The sequence below is a fragment of the Pongo pygmaeus genome, chromosome 1 (genome assembly GCF_028885625.2).
Source record: "Pongo pygmaeus isolate AG05252 chromosome 1, NHGRI_mPonPyg2-v2.0_pri, whole genome shotgun sequence".
Taxonomy (NCBI): Eukaryota; Metazoa; Chordata; class Mammalia; order Primates; family Hominidae; genus Pongo; species Pongo pygmaeus.
The window spans coordinates 199,810,107-199,836,022 of NC_072373.2; the positions used below are offsets into that span (position 1 = coordinate 199,810,107).

Genomic DNA, 25,916 nt, shown 5'->3' on the forward strand with positions numbered 1-25,916 from the left:
CTATCTCTGCTTTGAGGAATCTCAATGTGGTGCATAATTGGTTATCATTCAGTCCTTTTAAATCAATAACAGCCACATACTTTAAAGATTCTATTCTGAAGGGCACATCTCAATGGCCATCAAAGCTGTGATTTACTGTTTTGATGCCACATGAAGCTAAGTTGTATATCCTTTCTCAGTTCCTTGTCATATTTGTTCCTTTTTTATATTATCTTTTTCTGTATCACATTTGAACAGAGAATAACTTTAGAAGTAAAATGGGCTCTAAAGTAGTAGTTGAAAGGTTTAAGAATGTCAGCCTTTCTGGCCCAGTGATCTCTTAAGAGCATCTGTTGGTTTTGGATCTACAGGCCCGTCCACAGTCAGTCTATTTATAACCGAGTGTCTGCTGCTGTGTCCTCCATTGTTGATTTCTCCCCATTGACATTTGGTTTTGGTGACTGGAAATGCTTTGCAGCCACTCTCATCTTCTGTTGAGTGGATCTTGCCTTGTACCAGGAACTTGAACTTGGTCCATGTGCATTTCTCTTCCTTAAACCAGGAGTCAGTCGTGGGGAAAAGCAAGGCTGCTTCCCTCTAGTTTAAAAGAACAAAGGGTTAAACCCTTAACCCTTTGGTGTAAGGTTCTGCAAATCTCTCTGTACTATGTCAAGTCACTATACCAAATCTTTTCCTTTTGGAAATCAAGGTACATGTACTTTATATGTCCAGGGCTTAACTTGGGATGTTGGTAAGAGGAGATAGACACTTCAGAGAGAAATTCTCTTGTATCAAATGCTTCAATTTAACATACTCCCACTTAGAGATCTCATGAATAATCTTTGTTACCGGTAGATGGTAGAAGATAGTTATTAGAATACTTTTGGTGAAAGAATCTCAGAGTTAACTTGTTTTGAGGCATTAAAAAATTTAAGGGTCATCGGTGAATTGTTGATGCATACCTGTGAGGCTTATAGGGTAGAGTTGGGAGGTGATGTAAATTGACAGGGCATATATCCCAAGATCAGGTACAGAATAATTGAGTTGATATGATGTCAGACCACACTTGGCTCAATATTTAGAAGTAAGGGAGGAATTTACATAGTGCAGTGGAGAAGTATGAAATTCTTTTTACAGGCTTAATAATTTTTTTTTTCTATGCTATTAGTTATCATACCTGGGGCTTATTAAGAGTCATGCTATTATATAGAGTTAGGTTTGGGAGTAGAGAACTTGACCAAGAGCTACAAAGTTATGGCTGGGCTTTGGGTAGGAAGATAAAAAAGGAAGGAAGAAAATGGGTTGGTGGGACATTGGATATAGTAAGACTGTTCTGAACTCTGTAACATAAATGTATGTCTGTCTCCCTCATTTGGCAAGACCTTCTGCAGTGTTCCTGCCTCTGTGTTGTTTGTTAATTAGATTGTAATGTGTGAAAGGGCACAACACTATCCTCTTCTGAGTAGCATCTAGTGTAGTCTGGTGCCCACAACGGTTGCCCGTTATTATTAGTTGATGACGATTAGTGAAGCTGAAGCTATTTTTTAAACAGGGCCCAAGGGATGCAGACAGTGATGAAAACGACAAAGGTGAAAAGAAGAACAAGGGTACGTTTGATGGAGATAAGCTAGGAGATTTGAAGGAGGAGGGTGATGTGATGGACAAGACCAATGGTTTACCAGTGCAGAATGGGATTGATGCAGACGTCAAAGATTTTAGGTTTGTATGTTTTACACTTCTGATTTTTGAATGTGGGCTATGGGATTTTGTTTGTTTTGATTTAGTTTTACTTTGATTTTCGTTTTCTTCCCCTCCTCATGTTTTCTTTTTAAGAATCCAATCTAGTGTAGGCTATGCTACAAAGGTTGTAAATTAACTGGTGAGGTGGAATTTTCTAAAAGTTGTCAATGCCTGAAGTGTTGCCAAAATGGTAGATTTTCCATTTGCATAGAACTTTAAAATTTGAAGAAAGATTCCAGAGAAGACTATTTCAGTGATTCTCAGATATTAAAATCACCTAGGATAGATGCCTTGGGACCTTTCTTAAGTTTCTCCCAAATTACTGTATTAGAGAGCTATGGTTACTAATGGAGTATGTCATATCCCTCTGGTGGTTTAGAGGGAAAAACAGTTGAGAACTTGTGTATTATCTCATTTGAGTCTCATGAGCTCCTTCTGAGGTAGGTGGACCAGGTATCATTTTCCTCATTTTGAAGAACCAGAGATGCAGCTTGAATGATTTGTTCTTAATCATATCTCTTCTGCAGATGCCTCTCATTCCATCTCTGGTCACGATTAATTTACAGGTTTTACACTATTATTTAAGTTACACAGTATTAAAATAATGTATATTTATCTCCCACAGTTGGCACGTATTCTTGAAAAATCTATAAAAATCCTTGTCCAGTTATATACTGGTAGAGGATTTTTTTTTTTTTAAATCTCCAGTGCGATAGTACAGGTAGAGAATTTAATTTTGAGTAATTTTAATATCAGTGTAAAGCTAATGTGTGTGCGTGCACACACACACACCCCTCTGTTTATTCTAATGTCTGCCAAAGTCAAAATGAAAATGTATTTTGGACCATCGTTGTAGGACAAATGTCAGTTGTTTTGTATTCCTAATCTAATTATCATTAATCTTGCACATGTAAATAATTGCAGTCTTAAACTTTTTAAAAATTATTTTTATTTATTTATTTTTTGGAGACAGGGTCTCACTCTATTACCCAGGCTGGAGTGCAGTGACACGAAGTTAGCTCACTGCAGCCACCACCTCCTGAGTTCAAGCAATCTTCCCACCTCAGCCTCCCAAGTAGCTGGGACTACAGCCGCGCACCACCATGCCCGGCTAATTTTTATATCTTTTGTAGAGATGGGGTTTTGCCATGTTGCTAGGCTGGTCTTGAACTCCTGAGCTCAAGTGGTCTGCCTGCCTTGGCCTCCCAAAGTGCTGAGATTACAGGCATGAGCCACCATGCCCGGCCTGAATTACAATCTTTGAAAGAAATTTAAGGCACAGGGTAATAAATACTTACCTAAGGTCTTTCAGATGAGTTCAGGTGTTCTCTCCCCTTGAATATCCAGCAGCCTGTAGCAGTATTTTGTTGTATTTAAATGGGGGCTGGTGGTAGTGGTGGTGAGTGTGTGAGTGAGAGAAAGAAAGAGAAGGAACCAGAATAATACCTTTAATATGTACCAGCTACTGGACTACAGGATTTTCTGGGGTAGGGAGTTGGAGGTGGAGAAGAAGGGCATTGAATGTTGCCACAGGCTACACTCTTCTGTTAATATAATATTATATATTAGTCTGATTTTGGATCATATAATCCTGATGTCCTTTTATATAAGGTGATGGTAGACCCTGTTGGTTTGTTTTGTTTTTAAAATAGTAAACTCTACTGTCCACCGCTGTCAGGAGTGTAGTGCCAGGTCATCTTACCAGTTGTGTCTTACAGTTAAACAAGTTACTCCAGATAACAAGGTTACCCAGAACCTTGTGTCCCACAATAATTATCAATAGTGCCCCCCCCTCCCCTTTTTTTTTAATCTTAGGCATGTCCTGGTTTGGATGATAAATTACATCTTCCCATTACTTTTAAGTCTTAGAATTGTCTCCTTAACAGGGGCATATCCTAGATAATGAGTTCATCTTGTACTACTTTGGAATAGTCTGCGTATTTCGGTTTCTTAGAAAGGGGAGTTAGTTTTAGTATTGGTCAGTAATACCAACGATATGTAAAAACTTTTTTCATTTTGTTTCTTTCCTCACAAATATGCCAGGAACATAAAAACTTTTTAGAGTCACTGAGTTGTGGAATTTTCCCCAGAAACTTTTTCCATTGTCTCTGTATTTAAAGGGTAGATACAGTAGATGTTGCATTTTGATGCATTTTGGGATCTGCTTTCATGGTTGCTATAGACAGTGATTTTTCCACTTTATTTCAGTTTTCCTCAAACCTGGCCCCCTTGTTGAAGGGATGTAAATTAATAGCAATTAATGTGAATTTAAGGGGTGAGTTACATGGAATTGCCGGCAATAGAAGCATCAATTTAGAAGACGTAACCCTGTAAGCCCTATAAAGTATCTCTGGTTGTTTTATAGAAATAGTTTTAAATACTGTTGATAATGAGCTATGTTGAGGACGTTGTCCTTAAACTTGGGTTGCTATAGTCCCTCCCCACTGAAAATAAGGTTTAATGCCCTTTACTTTCTCTGTTTAGCCGTACCCCTGGTAATTGCCAGAACTCTGCTAATGAAGTGGATCTTCTGGGTCCAAACCAGAATGGTTCTGAGGGCTTAGCCCAGCTGACCAGCACCAATGGTGCCAAGCCTGTGGAGGATTTCTCCAACATGGAGTCCCAGAGTGTCCCCTTGGACCCCATGGAACATGTGGGCATGGAGCCTCTTCAGTTTGATTATTCAGGCACGCAGGTACCTGTGGACTCAGCAGCAGCAACTGTGGGACTTTTTGACTACAATTCTCAACAACAGGTACTGTGTGTGTCTCTGTCACCCTCTCTACTCTCCCTCCAGCCAGCACGTTGTTCACGTAATTAAGGATGGGGGGATGGGGGAGGTGGTGGCATTGTTTCAGGCTATCCATAGCTAGCCCTTATGAACCTGTTAGTGATGTAGATTTACAGAGTCCCCTCATAAAGCTGGTCCCTATGCTGAGGTCACTGGCAAGAGGCCACCCTGCTCTGTATGTACTTCCTTTGGTTCTTCTCTCTCCTCAGCAGCTGGGGAGTAGATGAGGTAGTGTTGCCCCTTGTAACACAACCCTCTTGGGTGCTAAATTAATCTCTGAAGATTTATGTGGTTGTGATGCTGTTGGTTTGTTTTGTTTTTAAAATAGTAAACTCTACTGTCCACCGCTGTCAGGAGTGTAGTGCCAGGTCATCTTACCAGTTGTGTCTTACAGTTAAACAAGTTACTCCAGATAACATAGATAAGGATTTGGCATCTTTCAAAAGTATTAGAATGCGATCAGAGGAAACCACACACACAAATCATTCAACTTAAAATCTACCATGAAATTGCTTGGCTCTTTTTCTTTTTTTAAATTCATGAGTCCCGGAAGATGTTGTATGTATACCTTCTGTTTTTGAAGACATGTAGGACTACCTCTAGGGTTAACCGATCTCTGTGTTTATTTATTTATTTTTTAAATAAAGGTCAGTTGTCTGAACTGCAAAAGATGGGCTTAGTTTCCCAATCTTGTTAAGTTCTCCCTTGTGGCGGAAGCAGTTTGATTGACCGTGAATTTCTGTTACTCTTTAGTAGTTTTGTAATAGATCGTTAATACAGACTTCTAGGTTTGAAAGGTTAGCATCTCATTTTGAAGTTTAGAAATTCTATGTAGGGAAATTAGCTTATGGTCTTTGGAGATTAGTTATGCCATGTTGTACCTTTAGTTATTGTCATAAATGGCTGATACAAAATGAATTTTGATTCATAGAGTAAAAAGTTAAACATGTGAAGTTTCCCTTTAAGTCTCCTGTGTGGTTTATGAACAATAAATACCTTTAAGGGATTGTGTGAATGTGCATATTCATATAAGGTTAAATTAACAAAATATCTTTCAGAGAGAGTAAACTAAAAGTATACACTCTTCTCCGTGCAGTTCTTAGTAGATATGCCTGCCTCCCTATATGAATTGACTTTCTGTGCTTTTTTCTCTTCTTTATGTCCATTTTTGGTTCTTAGCTCCCATTCCCAGTGTAGTACAATCTAACCCTTTCTGTGTTTTTTAAGAAGAGTTTGTCTCAGATTTCTAATGAACAAAAATATATGGTTCTCTCTCTTTTTTTTTTAAACTGTTCTTTACTTCATAATCAGAGTTGATATTCTTTTTTGGTTTATTGATCTTTGGTTTCAAAATAATTTTACCAGTTTTTGGAGACTGGACAATTATTAGAACTTGAACAGAAATGTACTTCTATGTACCCACAAGTAGTTAGCATGATTATATCATAGCTACCACTTATTCAAAAATATAAAACCAAGGGTGCCCTCACCATATGTCTCAGCAGTTTTTGAAAGTAAACATTATTTTGAAAGTTAATCTCATGTTGGATTCAGGTGTCCTATGCATGTCTTGGTTGCTGCAACATAGGGGCATTTTTACACAGATATACCGCTGTCATGATGTGAGTGTTGTTTTATCTCATGGGCCATAATTCTTTTCTGAGTAGTTTGTTTTAGACATTCTTGTACCGGGGGCCCTAATAGCATACCTGGGAACCACTGGCGTAAGCCTCCTAGTATCTTTAAAACCCTCAATCCCTCAGTGTTCCTGTATAAGAGCTAGTAGTTGTCAAGAAGGAAGGATTCCTTTTCTATTGGAAATTGGTGTTTGTTTCTTACATTTTATCCCTTATCCTTTTAGTTTTCATTACATTTTATTCCACTTTTCATTTCTAATTTACATCCACCTCATTTGTCAAGGTTCAGTACTGTCACCTTCCTTAGTCTCCAAACCAAAAAGCTGTCATGTCTGCCTCCCTTGAACTCCATAGCATTTTGTGTTTCCTTTAAGAGAAGGTATTACCATGTTTTGTCTTGTGTTGTGATTACTTGTCTAACAGTCCTTGCCAGATTGTAAGCTCCTTGAGGGCAAAGACTGAACCTTATTCCATTTTCTCTGCATTGCTTTAGCAGAACAAGGTTTCAGGGGACTTTCCCTCATCCCTATTATAATATCTCAGTGCATCCTCTGTACATAATATGCTTCCCAAAATTAAAATTTGAAACTAGCCTTTCAGGAAGTCTGGAGGCTACTCTTTGAGAACTACCGTGTTTTCTAATGTGTGTCATTTGGATCCAGCTTACCCCTTATATACAAATAACTATACTGTATAATATCCAGGAAAGCTAGTTCTTGGATCAGAACTTAATATTTTAAAGCTCACTGTTGTCATCTGATGAGAAGCCATGGTCTCTCTCATGAGAAAAATGTACATAATTCTCTGACACTCAGTTTTGTAGATAGCTTCAGGGAGACCACAGATTTGTGTTCTACAGATACAACCTTCTGTTCATTTCTTTTGTTCTTTGTAGCCAACCATATCTTTCATGAATAGAGTAAGATTCCCTTTCCTCTTCTTGATTTGCTCTCAGGTTAGTCATTGTAACTCATTTTATCATTTAAGTTGTGCATGGAAGTACTCGATGACAAGTGATGAGACCATTTATGCCCATATCCTTGGAACCCTACAACTATGGAGAGTGTACTCTGGTCTCTTGGGAAGGGAAGGACTTGTGGAAGAGGTGGTTCTTTTTTTTTTTTTTTGAGACGGAGTCTCACTCTGTTGCCCAGGCTGGAGTGCAGTGGTACGTACGATCTTGGCTCACTGCAACTTCCGCCTCCCGAGTTCAAGCGATTCTCCTGCCTCAGCCTCCCGAGTAGCTGGGACCACAGACACCCACCACCGTGCCTGGCTGATTTTTGTAGTTTTGACAGAGATGGGGTTTCGCCTTATTGGCCAGGCTGGTTTCGAAATCCTGACCTCAGGTGATCTGCCCTCCTTGGCCTCCCAAAGTGCTGAGATTACAGGCATGAGCCACCGCACCTGGCCTAAACTAAACTACCTAACTAAAGAGGTAGTTCTTTAGCTGTGCCTTGAAAGACTTGTTTATATAGGAAGAAAATGAGAATTCTAGTGGAGGAAATAGTAAAACAGATATGTGTTCAGTAGATAATGTAGAAGTAGTCAGTCTGGTTGGTGGTTTAGGTTGAAGAAAAATAACTAGAGAGGTTGAAGAGATAGTGTTGTGAGTCTTATGCTGTGTTGCCTGTAGGAAATGAGAAGACACTTTAAAGCAGGAATTACTTAATTATTATAGTTTAGTTTTTTGTGGTTAGTGTGAGTTTAGCAGCAGTTTGAGACATTCTCTTACTCTTATTATTCAGTTAACTGTTGACTGTTGTGTCCTTCTAGGAACCTTGGGTTCTGAATGAAACAGTAGTGGAACATTTGGGGAACTAAGTGCTAAATTAATGGGTTCTGAATCCTATCAGACAAGGGGAGGGCTCAATGAGGACAAAGGTTGCATGCAACTGACTTGAAGGACAGGTGGAATACATTTTGTTGCAGGTCAGAGCAGAGGTATGGAGCTGGGAATGACCGTGGTGTGGTCCTAGGCTGAAGAGAGTAGAAGATGAGTGTAGAAGAGGACAAGGAGGTACAGATGCCTTTGAAAATTGAGTCCCGGAGGCCTTGAGAACCAGCTGGGAGTCTCAGACAGTACTGATGATTGTGAGGGTTGGACCAGAGATCTAGTGCAGCACATATTTTTGAGGGTTGGACCAGAGATCTAGTGCAGCACATATTTTTCTGCACATTCTGCTCTTTTTATCTTGGCTTTCTGAAATAAGCATCAAAGGTGATCATGTTTCTTGGTTTAGAGTTGTTTGCTGCAAATGGTAGGTTTGCTTTATTTGTGATTTTTTAGAATAGGAATCTGGTTTGGAGGTTGACAAAATAAGTAATTCTCTCTTTTGTTATATTTTCTTCCAATCTTGGCTTTGATTTGGTGTAATAAGCTGGTTTCATCAAACTTATTATCAGCCTATAATGAGATACATGACATGGAGCAGCCTGCAAATAGGGAAAAGGTAATTTTCATTTAATTCATTGCAAACTTAGTTCTTGTTAGCTGTGACGTGGGATTTTGATGAGTCAGTTGGTTGTCTGGTCACTGTTAATCACTCTGAATTTAACTCTTTTAAGGTTTATTTATAAGAGCAGGAGTTTCTAATTATTTTTTGTTTGTTTTTGTGTGTGCCGTGAACTTCTTTAATAAGTGAACCATGTGGACTACTTCTCAGAATAATGTTTAAAGTGTATAAAGTAGGATTACAAAGGAAACCAGTGGTATAAAAATAGCTGTCATATTTAAAAACAAAGTTAATTATATATTTACTTATTTATGATATGATGCATGAAATAGAAGTAGATGTACTAGCTGTCATAATGAGCATAAACAAGATTTTGAGATACTTGTAACAACTGTAAAGTAACATGAAAGTATATGTGATTTCTGTTTGTGATAATGTCATAGGTGTATTGCTAAAGTTAATGTAGTTTGTTGTCTACAATCATAATTGAAGAACATGCTAAATTTCAGGTAGATGTGCATGAGATAAAGATGCAGTATTACCCACTCAAGTACAAGTATCTTGGGTTCAGAACCTCTGACTTGGAGTATTTTGTCAGCTTGAAATGCTCGTTGTTATTTCTAAAATGTTCTTCCTTTGTCTCAAATTCACTTCATTGTCTTCTTAATGCTGGAAAACAGCTGTGAGCAGTTCATGCATAATGTGTTCATCCCATTTTGTACTGTGATGTTGGAGCAGTATTTATTTTTTACAGAATGCTATACAGTTGCCTGTTTCCTTAAATGCAGTTTAGAAAATTATTACTAGGTTTTGGCCAGGCGTGGTGGCTCACGCCTGTGATCTCAGCACTTTGGGAGGCCGAGGCGGGCAGATCATGAGGTCAGGAGTTCGAGAGCAGCCTGTCCAATATGGTGAAATCCCCTTTCTACTAAAAATACAAAAATTAGCCGGGTGTGGTAGCACACACCTGTAGTCCCAGCTACTCGGGAGGCTGAGGCAGGAGAATCACCTGAACCCAGGAGGCGGAGGTTGCAGTGAGCTGAGATCATGCCACTGCACTCCAGCCTGGGCGACAGAGTGAGACTCCATCTTAAAAAAAAAAAAAAAAAAAAAAATTTATTACTAGGTTGTATTATGTTACAAACGTGGCACAGACCAAAGCCAGGATTATATCAGCATAGAATTAATTGTATTGTTGATCTTTATTTAGAATTCAGTTAATCTAAAAATAGCCTAATGTAGTATGTTTCACAAAATTGGACACTGTTGTACTAAAACTCTCATCTGTTAAGCATGAATTTTAACAAAGATTCAACATTCTGAAAATGAAAGTTGAAGTATGGTATTCATTCCTGCACGACCACAGTCAGGGGAGTGGAAATCGGTATGTGTTGTTAAAAGTGTGGCAGTGTGATTAAATGTCATTCTTGTGAGGCCAAGTGTGTATATACTTTTAATGTAGATATTTAATATGCTCAACTTTCTGTTTAATTTACAAATGATTATTCTATCAAGTGTCGTGTGTATAGTAACTGACAAAGAGTGACTAATAATTGATCAGTTGAAGCTTACCTCTATTGTTATTTGACTTCGTTCAAATTTTACTTATGGTGAAGTTTTTCTCAAAAGGTATTAATAATACTTAGTGAAGGGATGTGTTTTGTTCTTCCCTAGGACCTTAGAAATCATATGTTTTGGAATCAGATTCTTCATCTGCCAAAGAAATGCACAGATATGATGATGATGATGATTTTTTTAGTTTAGCAGCATGGTTTAATTTGTATGCGCCTACCAAAAATCTTTGTAATCATTAGTTGATCATTGCAGTAGTTCAAATAACCTGGTATAAACTGGGCTTTTATCTAGAAGCTTCAAACAGTAACAAGATTTCACAAATTTCATATGCTGAGGAATGACTCCAAAATAAACCTTTTTCTTAAAATTTTAGAATTCCATCATTGATATAGTGCTTTTACTGTTTCGAAGGGATTTTCTCTGTGAACCGTGAAAACAAGCCCATGAGGTAGGGCAGCTATTTTATTTTTACACATAAGAGGCCAAGCACGGTGGCTCATGCCTGTAATCCCAGCACTTTGGGAGGCCGAGGCTGGCAGAACACCCAAGGTCAGGAGTTTGAGATCAGCCTGGCCAACATGGTGAAACCCCCTCTCTAGTAAAAATACAAAAATTAGCCAGGTGTGGTGGCGCAAGCCTGTAATCCCAGCTACTCCACAGGCTGAGACAGGAGAATCGCTTGAACCCGGGAGGCAGAGGTTGCAGTGAACCAAGATCGTACCACTGCACTCCAGCCCCGAGGACAGAGTCTCGCTCTGTCTCCAAAAAAAAAAAAAAAAAAAAAAAAATCAGTGAAGTTTAGGGACTTGTTTGAAGGTCATCTAGTACAAGCTATGCAAATAACTATTATTTTGGTTTCTAGCTTCAGGCTGTTTCTTTTGAACTTTGTATTAGAAACGCAGAGCCTTTTAATAGGCGGAGTTGTCTCACCTTCAAATTCAACTACATAGCTTTTTCTTAAAGTAGTATAATGCAGAAAGTACTCATCCATAAAAACAAAAATGGTTTTCTTTCTTCCCTATTATCTTTGTGACCCACTGATAGCAGCTGGTGGTCTTGGTGCAGTGAGATTTTGACTCTTTTTTTTTTTTTTTTTTTTTTTGAGATGGAGTTTCACTCTTGTTGCTTAGGCTGGAGTGCAGTGGCCATCTCGGCTCACCTCAACCTCCACCTCCTGGGTTCAAGCAATTCTTTTGCCTCAGCCTCCCGAGTAGCTGGGATTACAGGCCTGCACCACCACTCCTGGCTAGTTTTGTATTTTTATTAGAGATGGGATTTCTCCATATTGGTCAGGGTGGTCTCGAACTCCTGACCTCAGGTGATCCGCCTGCCTCGGCCTCCCAGAATGCTAGCATTAAAGGCGTGAGCCACTTTGCCTGGCTGATTTCTACTCTTAATACAGACTAGGAGGAGTCCCGCCCTCTGCTTTTGGTCTGCTTGGGCTGCCTGGCTCTGGGAAGGAACTGTAAAGGGTGACTCTCAGAAGGGTTGAGTCTGTTGGGGGTGCTCTCCCCGTTCATCAGAAAGAACATCACACATAAAGGACTCTTATAAATCTTTACATGTGTTAATTTTAATCCCCACAACAACCTGCCGTGTTACATATTATCTTTATTGTCATATTAAAGAGAAGAGGAGAATGAGGCACAGAGAGATTAAACGATTTGCCAGAGGTGACATAGCAAGTCACTGGTGAGCTGAGATAGAAACCAAGGCTGTCTGGCTCCAGAGTCAGTGCTCTTAACCCCTGTCTACTATGTATATAGTCTAAACTGGTAAAAAAAAGTCAAGGCTGGCAGTACCTTTTATTGTGGCCAGTGGCCAGGGGGGAGTGGTGGCGGTAGTCTTTTGCATTTACTAACTCCTTATTTAGACATTACTTCTCCAGGTTTAGGAAAAAAAGCCATAATTTTTTTATGTCAGCAACTGCTATTGATAACAACAACAGTAATAATAGTAGTAGCTATCTTTTATAAGATGCCAACTACATGTCAGTCACTATATTGGGTGTTTTTGGCTGCCTGGATTCCTTTCTGGAATAAGAGCCCTGTAGATTGTTTTTAATATAGTAAGTGACAGAGAAAGGAGGCAAACCAGCTTGTCTACTTCTTAAACTATGCCTTCAGTATTTATTAGGAACCTTGATATGCTTGAAGTAGATGATACATTTTCCCCAGCATTCAGACTCTTGAACAACTTGTGAAATCTACCCAAGTGAATTATAATTAACTGCGTCACGTTTATCATTATACTGACCTTTAAGCATTTCCCCCAACTCACAGTATTTTGTTTCTCAGTTATGAGATATTCGCTTGCTTTGTGAAAAACATGAAAATGTTAGCAGAGCTCAGTGCTTTGCCCAGCAGATGGCATTTGTGTGAGTTTTTCAGGATCCTTTGGAATCTGTCACTTGCCAATTACCCAATTTGTTTTGAATACTCTGTATTTCCAGTTAATATTGCACCATTTACATAAAGAGAATGTGCCAAAATTGCTGTAATCTGTTCTGTAATCAAATCTGTCTGCTGTAGATGTATAATTTACTTTTGTTAAGTTGTTTATTGCAAAATGGTTTCAAGAAAATCCTTTTCTGTTCACCATAATTACTAAGATATTAATCAGCTCTCAAACATAGGCTATATGGGGTCTCTTGTAAGGCTTGTTTGCTTTTAGTTAAAAGTAATAGTTCCTGCTTTCAAAATGTTTTAATGTGGTGGTGAAAACCACAAGCTAATGTTATATGGAATGATTACTTTTGTGGTATTCCCACATGCCATGTATTTCCATGTATATTTACAGATATGGTACACATACATAAAATGACTTACATGTAATATTAAAAAAATAAATAGCCCAGGTGTGGTGGCTCACACCTGTAATTCCAGTCCTTTGGGAGGCCAAAGTGGAAGGATCATTTGAGCCCAGGAGTTCCAGACCAGCCTGAGCAACGTAGACTTCATCTCTACAAAAAAGTTAAAAAAAAAAAAAAAGCCAGGCGTGGTGACATGCACAGCTACTTGGAGGCTGAGGCAGGAGGATTGCTTGAGCCTAGGAGTTTGAGGCTGTAGTGAGCCATGATCACATCACTGCATTTAAGCCTGGGTGACAGACAGAGTAAGACTCCGACTCTTCAAACAAACAAAAATATATGAAGTGAGGTTAAGTCAGATGGAATGGCAGTGGACTACTGTTTTTGGTTAGTAAATTGAGATACCCTTAAGAGTTGTGTTCTGAACATACTGTCTTTATTTCCCCAGTTCCATGTCACAGCACCTCCCTAATAATAGGTGCTCGAAAAACATCTGTTGAATGAAATGAATTCTTTTGTTTGCAGTAGGGCAAAGAAGGGTAGAGAGAAGCAGCTAGCACAAGCAGTGTCTGATATGTTAAATGTTGCAAAAGGTTTTAGGCCAAGAAAATTCCAGAAACCCATTGAAGAGGCAGTACATATTTAGTGGAACTATGAGATGTTTTCACAACCTTGGAAATAATTTAAAAGTAACTTTCTACTGTTTTACTTATTTTCCCACTCCTGGCTGCCCCTCTTGGGTGGACTGCCTCCTGTTGGAGGGAATACTGTGTGAGACACATCTTAGTAAAACAGAAATGTGAAACCAACTTGCAGAAATCACAAGCACACTGTTACCAAATAGTCTTGACTGGCTCCCTTCCTGGAGGACAAATGTTTTGATAATGTCTGTCAGTAGATTCAGTTCCCCTATTTCTTTTTAAGACTTGATATTTAGTAATACTGTTTCTTTTTTACCAGCATCGCAATGAAGTTTTTCTTTAACTTTTGGGGAAAACAAAACAAAACAAAAAAAACTAAAGTATTTTTGAAATCTGTGCATGGTTACTTTTGACGTTCATACTCCAAAAGCAGAGACCAAGACTAAAGAGTTAACAGGTGAAATTGGCCAATACCTTCAAAGTATTCACTTTTTGTTTTCTTTTAATCTAAAATTAGCCTCCTCATGTTTGAGGTGTAGAGGGTAGCCAAATCTCAGGATAAAATCTCTCCACCACCTAAGATAAGAGTAAGTCCAGTCATGACAATAATTAAGCTGAGTTGCTAGAATGACATTATCTCCTAATGTCTGAAACAATCAGGTCTCTTTATGAGGACATCTGTAATTCAAGATCCATGGTGTCTGTTAAACATCATCCAGCAATGTCAGCTGAGCTGTTGAAAAATCCTGTAGGAAGAGCAGGTAGGTTGAAGGTCCTATCCAGGGAGGTCACTTCAGTAAGTGCTTTCAGTCTGATTTTAGCAAACATTGAAGTCTTCAGTATGACTCCTTGGAAGGAGGCCCATTAAGGTGATCCACAAATTAGGTTACTGGCATCCCCTTTCTTTATACCAATACTATTCATACTAAAATGTAATCTCCATCAGGGCAGGATTATGTATTGTTTTATTGACTGTCGTATCCCTAGTTCCTTGCACAGTGCCTAGCAGGTATCATTTGTTTCATAAATATTTGTTGAATTAATGAGTGAATGACTGGTTTTGTATTAACGTAGAATCATAAGACGTTCTTAGTGTTGTTAAGGCCTTTGAACTTTCTTTTCTTTAGAACTAAGAAGTGTGCTAGGTGTGAGCTCATAATCCAAGTTTTGTTAGTAGCTGCTGTGTTTCTGCTGTTTTATTTTTAACATATAAAGAATAGTATCCCAGAAGACTCTGGAGCTCCCGAAAGTTGGGCAGGTGTCTTAATTTACCCATTAGGATAAGCTACTAGTTGAGGAAGTTATTCAATACCATTTTCCCAGGAAGAGGCAGCTCAGAGGATGAAGTGAACACTTTTCATGTTCTTCTCCAAAATGTGAGTAGGTGAGGATTAATTCAGTTGTTAGTGGGGTCTTGAAAGCACTGAAAGGAGATTCAGCACTAGGGGCAATGTGACAAATCAGTTGGTAGTACATTTGTCTGATTTTTAACTTTGCCTTGGATCAGGCAGGACCTGTAGACCTGATAATCTTTAGGGCCTTTGAATGCATATATATGAGATATATAGATAGATATATAGATATAGATATAGATATCTCATATATGTGTGTGTGTGTGAGAGAGTGTGTGTTTGTGATTCAGGGGACATATAATCTATGAAGTGGTCAGCTCATGGAACCAGGACACAGCAAATTGAAGTAACGAAAGACAGGGAGAACAGAAGTATGAAACATTTTAATCCCATGAGAATGAAGTAGAGTGTGAGAACATTTATTGTTAAGGTGTCATGCCTAAACAAGTGTTTATTAAAATTTTTAGTCAGAGAGGTTTTTAAATGATTTTGTAAGACAGTTTCCCTAACCACACCATGTTTTTCCTCTTGCCTCAGCTGTTCCAAAGACCTAATGCGCTTGCTGTCCAGCAGTTGACAGCTGCTCAGCAGCAGCAGTATGCACTGGCAGCTGCTCATCAGCCGCACATCGGTAAGTCCTTAAGCCCATAGCTCTTTCATGATAGGTGTGGCCGCCATTTTAGGATAACTGGTTGCTGTGAAACCCAGTAATTTAAACTGATTATAAAAGTTCAGACAAATCCCTCAGACAGAGTAAGTGGCCTCTTCCTTTTGTCCAGTTGTCTCCAGCCACATTAGTTTTGACATAGCTTGTAGACCCGCATTATAAAATTTCTTCAGTGTTCAGCCATTGCCCTACCTCAGCTGTTTCAGGATTTAAAGTATTTATCACAGTAGTGACTGGTGACTACCATTAGCTCTTTCGGTAAGATTTGGATGACATTGATTAAATAAGCTGTGGTTCTATAGACTGTAAATATATCAGATTCTCATTTTGTGAACAAACAGTATAAATCCATTTTCCAGTAAGTATGCATTGAAAAAATTTAAAAGTATTCTCATATAATTACCGATTTTAAAGTAGCTTTGCCCTTTTCCTGTAGCAGTTGTTAAGTTTTGAGCGATGTATTCATTGTACTGCCTAAACGTTTCTTCCCCTGGACCTTCTTAAGGTCTCTTAGAAATAAGAGTGCATTAAGTGTAAACAAGTAGAAGTAGAATTTTTTTTTTAATGTGTCAAAATGGCATGATTGAGTAGAAAGGAGATAGCTAATCTTGGATGCGATAGGCTGTAGAAGAATATACTTACTTCCAACCTAAATAAATAAAGGCCAGGCATAAAGTCCTTGGGTCTGATAATGTATAGTTGTAGATGGTAATCTTTATAAATACCCATACATTTTATTTCATGAAAACTGTTTGGAAAATTGTTTTAAATAGAAATAAATACTTCATCCCATTTTAATATTAGTCTTTAAAATTGTTCTATTGTAGGCTGTTGCAATTTTAATAATCTTTTAGAAATTATGCTGAATTTATAACTATATACAGTTTTAAGTTAAATATTTCTTTAGCAAAGGTAAAATTTGACTATATAAACATTTCATTATAATCTTTAGTATAGCAGTTATCTTTTTAAAATTTCTCTTTACCCTCAACCTGTCCCGTCTTCTCTTTTTTCATTTTTTCCTTATCTACAACCTGGAGTGAATAGCCAAACTGTGTAGGTATTTGATAGGGCTGCAGTTTTAGTCAAGTTTGTTTTTACTGACAGGTATGTTTTCAGCAGGTTTAGCTCCCGCTGCGTTTGTCCCCAATCCATACATCATCAGCGCTGCTCCCCCAGGGACGGACCCCTACACAGCTGGATTGGCTGCAGCAGCGACACTAGGTGAGACATTCTGCTGCATGAGGGATTTTCTCACCTGCTGAAAAGTCATTTGAGATGGGCGTGCATTCTTTATACTCTTTCCCAAATCCATGTCTCCAGTGAAGATTATCCAGATTTTCAGTGCCATCTACCTGCCAGCTTAATATCTCTCTGTAGCTGTATCATAGGCCCCTCAGACTTGAAAATGTTCAAAGGCAAATTGATCACATACCCCTTGCATATCTATTTTTGATCCATGGAGCCACCAGATGCTCATTTATATTTTGGGAATTTCTCCCGTTGCCCAGATCTCCTACCACCTCTAGTCTTATCATATAGTTCAGGTACTTTTACTGGTCTCTAATGTATTTCTAATTTCCTTGCCCCTCTCACCTCCTCTTCCCCTCTAAATTGTTCAAGAAAATGATTTCAAACTTAGATCTTACCTCTTCATCTTTCTGCTTAAACCTTTTATTGATTTCCCTTTTTTCTACCCTAGTATGGCATACTACAGTTATTACCAAACATGGCTGATCATTACAACTTACTTGGAGTCGGGGTAGAGGTAGTGGTGTTTTGTTCCTTGGAATCAGTATTTTTAAGGAGCTTCCAGATAATTCTGTGGGTTAGCTAGGGTTGGGACCCACAGCATATAGGGCTCTATCACCATGCCTCATACAGGTCGCTACATATGTACCACCCAATTCCCTTCCTAGTGGACTGCCATTGGCTAACACCGTACATTGTAGCAATACAGATCTGATTTTAGTTTGCTGCAGATACTGCACTGGTTTAGGCCCCTGTCTTTGGTCACTGTGGTCTTCTGTAGTAAGCTCTTTTTCCCATTCTTTGCCTGTGAAGTTCCCTAGTTGGCTAATTACTACACTGTTTTTATTTGCTTGTGGGATGTATACATGAGTTTTTTCCCCTCTTTTTTTTTTTTTTTGCTCTTTCTCTCTTTTTTTTTTTTTTTTTTGGAGACAGGATCTCACTCTGTTGCCTAGGATGGGATGCAGTGGCATGAATACAGTTCACTGTAACCTTGAATTCCTGGGCCCACTGGATCCTCCTGCCTCAGCCTCCTGAGTAGCTAGGGCTACTGTGCACCACCACACTTAGCTAATTGTTAAATTTTTGGAGAGATGGGATGGTCTCACCAGTGTTGCCTAGGCTGGTGTTGTGTCAGACTCCCGGGCTCAAGCAATCCTCCTCCCTTGGCCTCCCAAAGTGCTGGCATTCCAGGCATGAGCCACTGTGCCCAGCCTATGAGTGTTTTTTTCTTTCCCTTGAGACTAGATTTTTAAAAGACAGACATCTTTGTTATTTGACTCTGTGTTGCACAGTTACTGTCACTGTGATGGGACCATAAATGTATGATGGGTTGAATTCAACATTAGGACAAACAAAATGCCTTCCAGTTTAGATATTCATTGGGGGAAGATCCCTCCAAGTCAAGTTAATCATGACTAACTATTACTTTGAAATTTTACTTATTATTATGTAACATGTAATTTGCAATTATGAACTTAAATGTAGCCTAGAATTTCTTAGATTTTTAAAAAAATTGTTTACATTTTGGCATGGTTATGATGGGAACATAGTTAACATAGGGTCATCTGTCTGTCCGTGGTCCATTCCCCTTTTGGGGGAAAACAGAAAGCTCTTCGTAGGAGAGTGATCTCTGCTAACCATCATTAATATTTATTGAGCACTTAACTTTTGTCAGGCATTGTCCTGAATGCTTTTCTTTCATATGATTTGTCAGATGATGATTTTAGAGATTAGAAATTTGTGGCTCAGACAGCTGCCTTATTTGTTGTTTGTTTTTTTGAGACTGAGTCTTGCTCTGTCCCCCAGGCTGGAGTTCAGTGGTGCGATCTCGGCTCACTGCAGTCTCTGCCTCTTGGGTTCAAGTGATTCTCCCACCTCAACCTCCTGAATAGCTGGGACTACAGGCACCCACCACCACGCCTGGCTAATTTTTGTATTTTTATTAGAGATGGGGTTTCGCCATGTTTACCAGGCTGGTCTCAAACTCCTGACTTCAAGTGATCCACCCGCCTTGGCCTCCCAGAGTGCTGGGATTACAGTTGTGAGCCACTGCGCCCAACCTAGAGAGAGCTGTCTCATTTGAAGTCACACAATTTAAATGTTATGGAGTTGGGGTTTGAACCAGGTTTAACTCCAAAGCTCATGCATGTGCTTCACTGTAGTATATAGAATGCTTGTGCTGTCTGTCTTGAATTGTCTTTTCTGTACTTTCTTTAGAAGTCTTTACTAATTTATGTTACTTGAAACAAAGAACTGGTCTTAGGGTTAACACTGCTGCTGTCACTGAGATGGTAGTTTGGTGATCAGAATCTTGTTTTTTGTATATGTCAGTTGAGCCAGGGCGAAAATGAGTTAATACTTTCACAAATAACAGGAAATGTTAACTGTTAAAACTATGAAAATGTGTATTCTTAGAGGGTGTCAGTCACACAGGAATTGAAGTGGGCATCCTGATGTGCCAACCTCAGTTGATTTGCCCTGGGATGTTTTCCTAAATTTAACCTTAGGCCGTGTGACCAGAGTACAGTAGTAGAAATGCCAGTTGAGAAAATTTAGAGAATAATGCAGATGTTAATGGTAATAGCAGTCCTTGCCCAGTAGAGGTTCGCTTTTGTTGGCTTTTGGGAGAGTGTTGGGACTATTATTGCACGTTGCAACCACTCACTCAAGGTAGATACGGCTGTACTCCCAACATGTATTACAGGTTGAGCATCCCTAATCTGAAAATTAAAAATCTTTTTGAGTAGTAACATGACACCATAAGTGGAAAATTCCACGCTTGACCTTGACCTCATGTGATGGGTCATAGTCAAAACCACAGGCACATAGATAACACACAGTTCATTTATTCAGCATCCCCAATGGAAAAGTAAAATTACCCCCAGGCTATGTGTATAAGGCGTATATGAAACAGAAATGAACTTTGTGTTTAGACTTGGGTCACATCCCCAAGATAACTCTTGCACACACACATAGTCTACAGTCTGAAATTGGTAACACTTCTGGTCCCAAGCACTTTGGTTAAGGAACACTCTACCTGTTCACCCATTTTTACAGGTGAGGAAACTAAGGCACAGTTAGGGTCTTTTTTTTGTGTTTTTTCTCTTATTTTTTTCTTTAATTGCCCAAGACCACCCTGCTTTATAGACACTAATCAGATGAGTATGAGGCTCTATCACTCTTTTTTTTTTTTTTTTTAACTTGAATACATGGCTTTTGGGCTGTTCAGTTTCTGACAAATTAAAAAATGTTTTAACCCCTTTTCTTCTTATAATAAAATAGTTCATAGTGTAACAGCTTTTCTTAGCAATACCTTTATTCCGTACCCAGCTATAGTGTTTCAGTGTGCACCCTTTCTTGTAAACAGAGCTTCTTAATCTTTTCTAAGCCCACAGGTATAGAAAACACCAAATTAGAAATGTCAAAACATATTTATATTGGGCAGTGGTACAATTTGACTTATTTGTGTTTTAGAAGCTTAAAATGGGGAAACAAGAATATGTGTCTATTTATTTTGGCTTAATGAAGTATGTGTTTCTCCAGAATTAGCTGTTGCATCAGAGTAGCTGTAATATTTTAAACAGCTCTTCAGAACTTCAGTGTAAGGAGGGTTTGGTTACTGTTAATGAATCAAGTTGGAAATATTTAACTCTCTGCTTTAAGGAAGTTCAGCTTGGAGATATGTTTCAGCAGATTTGAAGAATTGACTTTGAGCCCATTTCCTGGTTAGCAAATGTGTCTTTGGTGTTTCTTGCTACCAGCTTCGTCATAGAATTCTATGATTAGATTTCTGCCACACTTAGGTTGTTATCTGCATAACTTTGTTGTCTCTGTTGTGTACTTTATGTGGCTGACTGCAGCTGTACTTTGTTGCCAAGGAAAATGAACAGATAATTTGGATTAAAGCAGAATGCTTAATTTTTTTTTTTTTTTTTTTTTTTTTTTTTTTTTTGGAGACAGACTCTTTGCTCTGTTGCCTAGGCTGGAGTGCAGTGGTACAATCTTGGCTCACTGTAACCTCTGCCTCCTGGGTTCAAGCAGTTCTCCTGCCTCAGTCTTCCGAGTAGCTGGGATTACGGGCATCTGCCACCACGTCCGGCTAATTTTTTATAAATTTTTTTTAGTAGAGATGGGGTTTCACCATGTTGGCCAGGTTGGTCTCGAACTCCTGACCTCAAAGTGATCTGCCCAACTTGGCCTCCCATAATGCTGGGGTTACAGAGAATGCTTAATTTTGTTTAAGGTTCTCAGCAGGTCTGTAACAAGTCAAGGTGTTGTATTTTTTGTTTCTATTTGTGTTCAACGTTGACTTAAATTTAAAATTTCACATATCAGTGTCTGAATGTAGTTGTGTTGAATGCCTTTGTGACTTTAAAAATAGAAATAGGGGCCAGGCCTGGTGGCTCAAACCTAAAGTCCCAGCAATATGGGAGGCCAAGGCAGATGGATCGCTTGAGCCCAGGAGTTTGACACCAGCCTGGGGCAACATAGACCTCTACAAAAAAAAAAAAAAATTAATCAGGTATGGTGGCATGCATCTGTAATCCCAGGTATTAGGCAGGCTGAGGTGGGAGGATCACTTAAGCCCAGGAGGTCGGGGTTGCAGTGAGCTGAGAGTGCCTCATTGCATTCTAGCCTGGGTGACAGAGAGACCCTGTCTCAAAAAAAAAAAAAAAACCCAAAAACAAACAGTAACAGCAGCTTTGAAGTTGCAGTGGAGGTTCAGTTGAGTGTCTGGGTTTTGTTGTCAGACTGATAGATGTTCGTTTTTCTGGAGTTAATGAAACACCAGCACTCCGTTAAATCACCTTAGGTGCCATTCTTATCATTGAACATGGGATACATCCTAACCTTTTGTTCTATTCCATCACTTTAAGCACACAAACCCTCCATTTACTCCCTTCTACCAACAGATACTGTCTCTATCTATGCTACATCCTCCGTCTGTTCTTAAATTGAACCCCTTCTATCAATGATTCCCCCTTTTAGTTTTCTAATGTTTCGTTCCTCACTGCTTCTTCCTCTAGGCCTGGATTATATTAGAAGACTGGTGTAAGGATCTCATATAATGTTTACTATTCTTTAAAAAGAGTTAATGATTAGCTAGCATAAATTAATATATACTTTTAAGTTAATATTTTACAGTAGGATCTATTGAGTCAGGTGTAGTTTTGGAAAGCCTGAGATGAGCCTCAGTAGTTCAGACTTTCTTTACCTTTCCTTTGCTATTTTTAGGCCCAGCTGTGGTCCCTCACCAGTATTATGGAGTTACTCCCTGGGGAGTCTACCCTGCCAGTCTTTTCCAGCAGCAAGCTGCTGCTGCCGCTGCAGCAACTAATTCAGCTAATCAACAGACCACCCCACAGGCTCAGCAAGGACAGCAGCAGGTAAATGTAGACAAAATTTACCTCTTCTAAGTGGGAATTGTAGTATTGTGGATAATTAATAGGTGATATTGCGCCTAATAGAAAAACACTGTGAATGCATGAATTTCCTCTTGTGTATATGTGTGTGTGTGTCTGAGTTCAGGCTCAGATTTAACTACTCTTATGAAATGTCTTTTATATATTAGACACTATTGTACCTAGGTGGGGTAATGATACTAACCAGTTCACCTGTAGGGAAATTGCTTAGCTGCAAGTGGCAAAGTGGATCTTCAAAGTTATAGTAAAATTTTGTTCTGCCATACTGTAGTTGCTTGCTAAGCACCACTTTCAGATCATTTCAGGGTTTTGCAAGGGGCTTGACACTAAAGCAGGGGTACTAGATTTTTAGACTGCTTATTTATAGTACCTATTGGATTGGATGTAAATGTTAAACTATCATATCTGTGTTAGCTTTTTATTTGAGTTGAGAAAGGACGGTAAACTGCAAAACTACATCTTTTATTTTTTTAAACAGGTCATTTCCTCCTTGATTGCTAGAGTAACACCTTTTTTTTTTGTTTTTTTTTGTTTTTTTTTTTGAGACGGAGTCTATCTGTCTCCCAGGCTGGAATGCCGTGGTGCAATCTCAGCTCACTGCAATCTCCGCATCCCGGATTCAAGCAATTCTCCTGCCTTAGCCTCCTGAGTAGCTGGGATTACAGGCACGCTACACCATGCCCAGCTAATTTTTGTATTTTTAGTAGAGACGGGGTTTCACCATGTTGGTCAGGCTGGTCTCAAACTCCTGACCTCGTGATCCACCTGCCTCGGCCTCCCAAAGTGCTGGGATTACAGGCGTGACAACCGTGCCTGGCCAATAACACCTCTTTATTGATAGAAACTGTGGTAAACTAGAAAACTTGAAAAAAAAAAATTACCCTAAATCCTTATGTCAGAAAACCAATGCTATTATGTTTGGTATCTGTTATTTTAGCCTTATTATTTAATATTTTACAAAATTGTCATTATTCTGTCCACGTGGTTTTACATTCTGATTTCATACTTTACTGTGTTATTTAGTGTTCTTTTAAATGACATTTTTACTAGGTACATTTAAATCCACCAAAGGATACTTTATTTTGACTATTATATTTGATATTTCATTTATATCAGTATTTTGGTGTTTTAAATGAGACTGATTAACATCCTTTACATAAGTTTATCCTTGGAAAAAATTCCTAGTAATGGAGTTTTTCTGGAGCAAATGAAATCAGCATTTAGGCTTCGATACGCATTGTCAGATAAAAGCTGTCATTTGAGACAAAACACCCTGCTCATATATGAATATATTAAATGATCCAAACAGGAATTTTTTGCTTGACATCAGTCTTACTCAGAGGGTGTATGTTTAATTTTTTTTTTTTTTTTAAGATTCCACACAATTATAGAAAAAAAAAAACAGGTCTTGAAATTCTCCCCGTTATTTGGACACTATTAAGTGATTTTCTTGGCAACAGATACAGTTCTCATACCATATATATAAGGAAATGTCAGTAAATAATTTGTTGACAGAATGAGTGATCTGTTAAAATAAATTTCTTTTGAGACGGAATTTTGCTTTTGTTGCCCAGGCTGGAGTGCCATGGCGCAATCTTGGCTCACTGCAACCTCTGCCTCCAGGATTCAAGCGATTCTCCTGCCTCAGCCTCCCAAGTAGCTGGGATTACAGGCACCCACCACCACGCCTGGCTAATTTTTGTATTTTTAATAGAGACGGGGTTTCACCATGTTGGCCAGGCTGGTCTCGAACTCCTGACCTTAGGTGATCCACCCGTCTTGGCCTCCCAAAGTGCTGAGATTATAGGTGTAAGCCACTGCGCCTGGCCAAATTTCTTTTTTTGTTTGTTTTTTTTTGAGATGGAGTCTAGTTCTATTGCCCAGGCTGGAGTGCAGTGAGCTCTTGGCTCACTGCAACCTCTGCCTCCTGGGTTCAAGTGATTCTTCTGTCTCAGCCTCCTGAGTAGCTGGGATTACAGGCGTGTGCCACCACACCTGGCTAATTTTTGTATTTTTAGTAGAGATGGGATTTCACCATGTTGGCCAGACTGATCTCGAACTCCTGACCTTCAGTGATCCACCCCCGTCGGCCTCCCAAAGTGCTGGGATTGCAGGCATGAGTCACTGTGCCTGACCTATTAAATAAATTTCTTTCTTTCTTTCTTTCTTTTTTTTTTTTTTAAGACATAATCTTGCTCTGTCTTCCAGGCTGGAGTGCATGCAGTGGTGCCATGTTTGCTCACTGCAACCTCCGCCTCCCAGGTTCAAGAGATTCTCCTGCCTCAACCTCCCTAGTAGCTGGGATTACAGGCACGTGCCACCACACCTGGCTAGTTTTTGTATTTTTGGTAGTGACGGGGTTTTACCATGTTGTCCAGGCTGATCTCGAACTCCTGACCTCCAGTGTTCCACCCACCTTGGCCTCCCAGAGTGCTGGGGTTACAGGTGTGAGCCACTGCACCTAGCAAATAAATTTCTTAATAACTGCTCTTTGTGGATAAGTCTGTATATGTGTGATCATCTTTTTGTTTAAATGGCTGCCAAATTATTATGCATTTGGAAGACTAAAGTAATTACCATGTTTTAAAATTAGCTCTAATACAGTGAACAAGAATAATACTAATAGCTGCTGTTTATTGAAAGCTTTCTGTGCAGAGTTAAGTGCTGTACATGTAATTTCTATTTCTCATACTAATTATGATAGATGTACAACTTCTCGTTTTATGAAATAGAATTTCATAATTGAGAGGAAATCGATTGAGGAAATACAATTTGTGTGCCCAGGGTCACACAAATACAAAGTTGTTAAGATTTGAACATAAGCCTCTGTCTTGACAACTTTTCTTCTGACCATATTGTGATGTCTTGACTTAAAGAAAATCTGAGATCTTGTGTTTCTTCTGCCGTTAACTAGCTACAACTAGGGCATGCTTCTCTAAATGCATATATTTTTGTTATAAAATGGACATAATAATCATTAACTTTTCAGTTTTTGTCATGCCCTACAGGTTCTGTCAAACCCTACTAAGAAGAAGTTTTTAGCATTAGTTTTTAATTAGCAGCCATTGTTTTAGTTCCTTTTTATTGGGTGCCAGTTTCTGGTTTTAAGTATTTGAGGAAAATATGATTTTCTTGGTAAACTGCCTTGTCATAGTAATTAAAATGAGAGGCTCTTTTTAAACTTTGCTGTTGGCCTTTTGGGCCCTTGTATTTTATCAGAAAGTATATGTTGCATTCTAGGCAAGCTGAGTGTTCTAGGATAGTTTTTATAAATTCAGTCATTTTGTGATTTAGTAGACTTTAAACCGTTACTTGTGAAACTGTATATTTTGTTTCCATAAAATCATGGATTTGACAGCTATTGATGAAACGAAAATATATGAATATTGGCAGATAACTGAAGGACTTTTATTTGTAGTTAGGGGTACTGGTCAGATTTCTAGAGAGTGGACAAAAAGCTAACACTGTTTTCCTTCCTTATTACAAGACTCATCAATAGTCTTAGACTACCTCTTTAGGTACCTTGTCCACTCTACCACACCCTTTCACAGAACACCTAATCAAACATAAACCTACTTCTTTATATTCTGTG

General features: G+C 38.9%; 1 protein-coding gene across 50 annotated transcripts in view; it reads left to right on the forward strand.

The window, feature by feature from the left end:
- The window catches only part of PUM1 (pumilio RNA binding family member 1), a 133,693-nt gene that overhangs the window by 68,608 nt on the left and 39,169 nt on the right, over positions 1-25,916 (forward strand). For 10 of the 50 annotated variants that reach the window (XM_063666735.1, XM_054465557.2, XM_063666823.1 and 7 more), the window contains exons 6-11: positions 1,532-1,698; positions 4,204-4,474; positions 8,529-8,600; positions 15,518-15,611; positions 16,755-16,871; positions 22,137-22,288. In XM_063666735.1, coding sequence (XP_063522805.1) covers positions 1,532-1,698; positions 4,204-4,474; positions 8,529-8,600; positions 15,518-15,611; positions 16,755-16,871; positions 22,137-22,288 — 873 coding nt within the window. The remainder of the gene's footprint in view (positions 1-1,531; positions 1,699-4,203; positions 4,475-8,528; positions 8,601-15,517; positions 15,612-16,754; positions 16,872-22,136; positions 22,289-25,916) is intronic. The other 40 variants (XM_054465578.2, XM_054465602.2, XM_063666831.1 and 37 more) reach the window with 6 other exon arrangements.